The sequence below is a fragment of the Fistularia commersonii genome, chromosome 26 (assembly GCF_037954325.1).
Source record: "Fistularia commersonii isolate RoL2024-O1a breed Wild chromosome 26, RoL_Fcom_v1.0, whole genome shotgun sequence".
In the NCBI taxonomy this organism is placed as follows: domain Eukaryota; kingdom Metazoa; phylum Chordata; class Actinopteri; order Syngnathiformes; family Fistulariidae; genus Fistularia; species Fistularia commersonii.
In genome coordinates, this window is record NC_141309.1 from 1,160,702 (window position 1) to 1,167,640 (window position 6,939).

Here is a 6,939-nt window from a genome sequence, read left to right on the forward strand (position 1 = left end):
CCACGTCCGACACGCCGGTTTCATCGATAAATGCAGATTTATAGATCCTGGACAAGTCGGGCTTGAGACGAGGCTCCCGGCTGTCCTCCAGCCGCGGGACGAGTGTGTGTGCGACGAGTCTCCCGTTTTACCGGAAACAAGACCGGCGTAAACAAGATCCCGCAAACAAGCCCCTTGTTCTGGACGCGGTTTAAAATCAGTTTGTTTTGGAAATAAATTGCTCCGGAAATATCGGTGAAACCGATCCGTGTCTCCGGCAAGCAGGACGACACATGCGGGACGGGCGTTTTGTTTAAAACCGCGGTTTGAACTAGCGGCGAGCGGGCCGGCGGTGTGTGTCGGAGGCGTGTGTGTTTTTCTGGGGAGAAGCTGGCGGGGAACTCGCTGCCGTATCCACTTCTGGCTTCCAAAGCCAACACTTGTCAGAAGGATCTAGTGTTGCTTTTGAAAACACCGAATATCATCGGCCTTATCCTTTAACACATCTCATCCTGGCAGCGCCCAAGACGGGCCAGAATGTCCCCGTATGTGTGTGTGTGTGTGTGTGTGTGTGTGTGTTTAATCGGTGGGATTAAAATGCACAGGGATCCAAGAACACACACATGAACGTGCACAGAGAGGAGACTCGTCTTCCTGTTATTTGGAGCCGCAAACTCAAGTCAGCATTTTAGCAGGATTTGCTCCGGCTTCCCTCTTTAACCTTCCCGTTCTGCCGTCTTTGCGTGCATGTGTGTGTCTGTGTGTGTGTGTGTGTGTGTGTGTGTGTCTGTGTGTCTCACCGAAGAACAGTACGTCTTATTTCAGATCTGAACTGGTGAACTGAACTTGCTTCCTGTCTGTGCTCGGTGTCTTTGTGTTCCTCCAGCCCGCTGTTTCCTCCGTGTTCATTAGACTCACCCCGACCACACACACGCACACACACACACACACACACACACCCACACACACAGACACACAGACGTTTCTTTCACCTCCTCTCAAAGGCTGCGTTCTGTAGCCGGCTAACAATTGCTCCTCGCCGACCCGACAGCCGGTCCCTGTATTCTAGTTTCGACCGACGTCTTTCCGATCCATGTCGTGAACACGTGCACAAAGAGATGCTGATAACTACTCAGCAGTGTGTGTGTGTGTGTGTGTGTGTGTGTGTGTGTGTGTGTGTGTGTGTGTGTGTGTGTGAGGATCTAAGGTGTCGCTGTGGTGTCGTCCTCCAGGTCAGGCAGCGTGGATCTGGAGCCCCTCCCCTCCCCGACCGACGGCGCCGCTCCGGCCAATCACAGAGGGAGCTCGGAGTCCGGTAGTCAGAGTGAGTGATCGCGACAAAAACCACAAAACTTTCTTAAACAAGGGTTTGAAGCCGGGGGGTCGATTCAGGGCGACACGTAGATTGAAGGTTCGTGGCAAATATCAGCACGTTTTCAGGGTTAAAAGGTCGCCGTTTTCGGCAGACGGCTTCCGGTGAGGTTTCAAAACAAGGCTGCGAGTGAGACTCCTGACTCAGACCCGCCCTGTGGCTCCTGAAAATCATTTCAGATAGATTTATTTCATGATTGTCATTTTGAATTTGAAGATCTTGTAATGTCTAAATAAATCGCGTTAAAGTATTTTTGCCGCTCTTAATAAGCGGCGGCAGTGAAAGAGAGAGGACGCCATTTCCGGTTCGCAGCCGGTGGATCGTTTCAGTTCAGAAATAAAAGAACGTACACATTGAGTATTGGCTTAAAAGAAACCTTTTTTCAGAGTCCAAAACGTTTTATCGCAGTCAGAAATATCATTTCATTCCCTCTGAAGTTCATCAATTTACAAAAACACATTTTGTTCATAGGAAGCATAAGATAAATAAAATAAGATGATGCCGTTTTAATTCATATAACATTTCAGTGCCGAAGTGCCGCAGCTTTGCGACCCGTGTCCGAGCTGCGACGCGCTTTCTCACATGTGAAACACTTGGGGGCGGGGCTTAGGGAAGGGGCGGGGCTTAGGGGAGGCCCGTGGCGTCCGCGTTGCGGTTAATTCGAAGCGGCGGGAGCGTACGGAAGCCCGCCGACCTGAACTCCCGGCCTCCCGGTCCCTCCAGACCCCGTCAGCCCGGCCTCGCCGGAGCAGGTGATCCAGAAGGCCGACCAGGTCCTGTTCTCCTACCCCTGGTTCCACGGGCCCATCTCCCGCGTCAAGGCCGCCCACCTGGTCCAGAGCTCGGGGCCGGAGGGACACGGGGTGTTCCTGGTGCGGCAGAGCGAGACGCGGCGCGGCGACTACGTCCTCACGTTTAACTACCAAGGAAAGGCGAAGGTACGTTTTGTTTTTTTTCTTCTCCCACGCCGTCCGGCGGCGGAAGGTCTCCCTGACGCGGCGGCGTTCCTTCCCGTGTCTCCGCAGCATCTGCGCCTCTCGCTCACAGAATGGGGCCAGTGCAGAGTGCAGCACCTGCGCTTCCCCTCCGTCATGGAGATGCTCAGCTACTTCCGCCTCTTCCCCATCCCCCTGGAGTGCGGGGCCGCCGGCGCCGTCACGCTGTCCAGCTTCGTGGTGGCCGGCTCCAGCCCGCCGGCGCAAGGTGAGACTCCCGCACGCGCGCCGGAAACTTCCCGCGTCACGTTTTCGCTCGCCGCGTCACGGTAGACGAACGCGTGTCTGAAGAAATGATCGTTTGCCGGAAAAAAAAAAAGGGGATGGAAAGTGTGAACGGACGCTTTCGGAAACCGGGCGGTCATCAGCTAAAGATCAAATCAGATGGGTTTGTTTCTACGTTTCCTACCGCAGAAGATACCATCATGTATGCAGTATATATATATATATATATATATATGTGTGTGTGTGTGTGTATATGTATTTATATATACACTGCTGAAAAAAATAAAGGGAACACTTAAAAAACACATCCTAGATCTAAATGAATGAAATATTCTTATGAAATACTTTGCTCTTTACACAGTTGAATGTGCTGACAACAAAATCACACCAAAATGATCAATGGAAATCAATTGTATCAACCCATGGAGGTCCGGATTAGGAATCACACTCACAATTTAAGTGTAAAAACAAACTCCAGGCTGATCCAACTTTGATGTAATGTCCTTAAAACAAGTCCAAATGAATGTGTGTTGCTTCCTGAGTGGACACTATGATTTCACACAAGTGGGATTGACTTGGAGTCACATTGTGTTGTTCAAGTGTTCCCTTTATTTTTTGAGCAGTATATTTTATATGTGTGTGTGTATATGTTTGTGTGTGTGTGTGTGTCTGTATATACAGGACTGTCTCAGAAAATTTGAATATTATGATAAAGTTCTTTATCTTCTGCAATCTTCTTTAAGACCTTAAAACACTTGATAGCCTTAACCTTGACACTTTATATTTTATTGTATTTCTTATTCTCCCTACTTCCTACTATTATCTATTATTGTTGTGTTTTGCTTGAAACTCTGGCACAACAATTTCCTTCGGGATAAATAAAGTTGTTGTTATCTTATCTTATCTTATCTTAATGCAATCACAAAAACAAAAATGTCATACATTCTGGATTCGTTACAAATCAACTGAAATATTGCAAGCCTTTTATATTTTGATATTGCTGATTATGGCTAACATCTTAAGAAAACTCAAAAATCCTATCTCAAAATATTAGAATATCATGAAAAAGCAATTTTTGTTTTTTTTTAATTGCATTTCAGAAGATAAAGAACTTTATCACAATATTCTATCTTTTTGAAACAGTCCTGTATATATAAATGTATGTATGTGTATATATGTTTGTGTGTATATATGTGTGTGAGTGTGTGTGTTTGTGTGTATAGGTATGTATAAATTTACATTTATACGTATATATATATATATATATATATATGTATTGCATTGACTTCTCAATCCATAACTGAGCTCATGATTCAATTTGACAGCATATCGAATTAAATTTTCCCGTCAAAATGGATGTAAGTGGATTAATAAAGTATAAATTATTTTTATAATATAATTAGAAAAAGGAAAAATGTCCCTCAAATATAGTATGAAATAATAGTATTTTTATGAAGTGTTAGCTTACAGGCTCAACACTTAATGCTAGAATGCTACGCTAAATGTAGCTTTGCTCCACTTTCTATCTAAACTCCATTCAGTCGGCGTGAAGCCGCTGCTCTTTCTAAAACCCTCAAACCGCCTCCGACGGGCTTCCAACGCCTCGTCCGTCCACGTTCCCGCCTCCTCGCAGACGACGCTGTCCGTCGAGATCTCACCCGCCACGACTTCTTCGAATCCGCCGCACACACACACACACACACACACACACCTGGCTCATGTTTTTCCATGATGCTCTTTAGCGAGTCTTTAAACGGCGCTTCACGGATTGAAACTGAAGTGTGTGCGGTCGTCCGTCGCGGCTCCCGCGCGGGTGTGTGAAGGCGTCCGGTATCATCCTCAGTGTGTGTGTGTGACCCCCGGTTGTCGTCCTGTGCTCCCCAGGCCAGCTCTCGGGGGCCCTGCTGGTCCCCTTCTCCCTGCACCGCTGGAACTCGGAGCCCGGCCTGGCTCACTGCGGGCCGGCCCGCGGCTCCGGCCGGCCCCCGTCCTCCCGCCCCGCCGCCGGATCCACCTCCGCCTCCGGCCCCGGCTCCCAGCCCGGGAACCACCCCTTCCCCCGCGGCAACCCCGCCGCCCCTCCGTCGGCCCCCGCCCCCCTGCACCGCAGCGAGTCGGTGGGACGGCGGCCCCCGCTTCGCCACGGCAACACGCACGCCGCCATCATCCCGCAGCGGGACTCGGACTACGAGCTGGAGCCCGAGCGCGGACGCAAGCGGGCCATAGACAACCAGTACATGTTGCTCTGACACCAGCGGCGCCGGACTCCCCTTCACCCCCCGCCACGCAAACACACACTCACAAAGGAGCGTTCTGTCACCTGCGTTCATATGTGTGTGTGTGTGTGTGTGTGTGTGTGAGACCCAGAGCACATGATGCCAGTGTGATCCCAGCACACTCATGAACTTTGAGCATCCAGGTCTTTGATGAAAGCTCGCATGTGTGTGTGTGTGTGTGTATATGTTTGTGTGTGTGCAAGTGTGTGCGTGTGTGCGTGTGTGTGTGTGTGTGTGTGTGTGTGTGTGTGTGTGTGTGTGTGTGTGTGTGTGTGTGTGTGTGTGAGAGAAACAAACCACAGAAACACTCCCCAGACCTGCGCGTGGCGTCGGGCCCCTCACAACCTCCACCTCCAGCGTCCGCAGTGAATGTATCTCCTGGAGCTTCATGACAGTCGACCACCGTGATCGCTAAGTCACCTTCTATCAACACACAAACCAAAACACTCCTCTCCCAGGGTGAGGACACACACACACACACACACACACACACACACGCTCGTAGGACAGCCCTCCTTTCGTCAGTGCGCGACGTTTTGGAAAACAACGTGTATATTTTTCTATACACAGATTTTTTTTTTTTTTGTAGATAAATAATGTGGAAACGGGGCAAACCGGCGGTTCTGCCGGGAGCCTCTTCCACCCCCGTTCGAGTGTTTTCCCCCACTTCTTTCCTCTTCTTTTGCTGTGACACGTAACTGGAACCCGGCTTCGCTCTGCGCTCACACACACACACACACACACTCTCATCTCCTCTTTTCTACGACACAAAGTGCCACTTGGAGCACCGGAGGCATTAACCTGCAGCCGCAGGATGGTGTTTCTGCAGAAATAAAAAGAAAAGTAGAATGCGCGCATGCACACACACACACACACACACACACAGGATGCATTAAATAAGATCTAGCTGCCATGGAACCCTTCTTGTAGCCTTCAGGCCCCGTCAGTCGCACCTCTGACATCACACAAGTGCCTCCATCGTAGCATGAACTTCCTCGTCTCGAGCAGGTTTTCCACAACCCTCGCCGCCACCAAAAGAGCTTTTTTCATCCGTTATTTTTATTTTTTTTTTATATAGAAGTAATGATTTAGGTGTTTTTAAAGTCAGGTGTTGTGGATTTGGACGGCTGTCCCTTTAATCGGGCGACAATCAGTCAGTCCTCAGAGATGCAATTCCATCAGGTGTCATCACCCCCCCCCCCCAAAAAAAACAGCTGCAAACCAAAACACACACACACACACACACACACTCACAAGGAGCAGGACCCAGTTTCGCCAAAAATGGCCTTTTGCAGATATTTGGGCCGTCAGAGGTCTGATATTTGAGCTGCATCCGAGATGTTAATGAACAACCAGCTGCCTTGGATTTCACTTTTACCTTTAGAATAAATAAATGCATTTTAGCAAAAAAAAAAAAAAAGTTGGATAATCAGGAAAAAAAAAAATAATGCGTCATTGAAGTTTGAATCTTGATATTGAATTTAAAACCAGCAGATTATTTGCGATGGAAAAAGGCGATTAAAAAGGTGTCGTGGTGGTGATGTCAAGGTTATCAGATGTTATTTATCAGTATATTAACAGGGTAACATCTTTTTATAGCAACTTTATAGAATATATTTGTATCTAATGAACGTTTCTGTGGAGCGGGACTTTGGCCGCGGCTCCACGCCAAAGTCAAGTGGCCTTTTCTTCTTTCTTTTTCTTTGTCCGGGGAGGTGGAACCTTCACCTCCCGCGCCATCAGGAAAAAAACGCTTCGCCTTTTGCCTTGTAATTGAGCTTTAACACTAATTCAGCAGCAAAGATGGGACTTTTTTTGAATCTGCCAGACGCCGTCCAGCTCATCTCCTGCCCGGCGATCGGCGGGACGTCCCCCCCGACCCCCCCGACCCCCCCCGACCCCTCACCTTTCCCGCCGTTTAAGCCGTGCCTCGCACACCACCGAAGATGGAGGAGCGTTGGGAACAAATGAACGAGCTGGTTTTTAGCAAGAAAAGTACGGTTGGTGTTTTTGTGAACGAACCCCCGACACCCTCCCGCGTCCGAATGTCGCTCCCTCTCTCCGCCCCGCTCTTTCACCCATTTCATCCGTG

At 49.0% G+C, this 6,939-nt stretch overlaps 1 protein-coding gene across 4 annotated transcripts in view; it reads left to right on the top strand.

Moving 5' to 3' along the window:
* sh2b3 (SH2B adaptor protein 3) overlaps positions 1 to 6,267 on the top strand; it is a 53,871-nt gene extending 47,604 nt beyond the window's left edge. For all 4 annotated transcript variants that reach the window (XM_086173355.1, XM_086173356.1, XM_086173357.1 and 1 more), the window contains 4 exons: positions 1,212 to 1,303; positions 2,075 to 2,289; positions 2,377 to 2,554; positions 4,456 to 6,267. In XM_086173355.1, coding sequence (XP_086029481.1) covers positions 1,212 to 1,303; positions 2,075 to 2,289; positions 2,377 to 2,554; positions 4,456 to 4,820 — 850 coding nt within the window. In that variant the 3' untranslated portion in view covers positions 4,821 to 6,267. The remainder of the gene's footprint in view (positions 1 to 1,211; positions 1,304 to 2,074; positions 2,290 to 2,376; positions 2,555 to 4,455) is intronic.
* Positions 6,268 to 6,939: the final 672 nt, after the last annotated feature.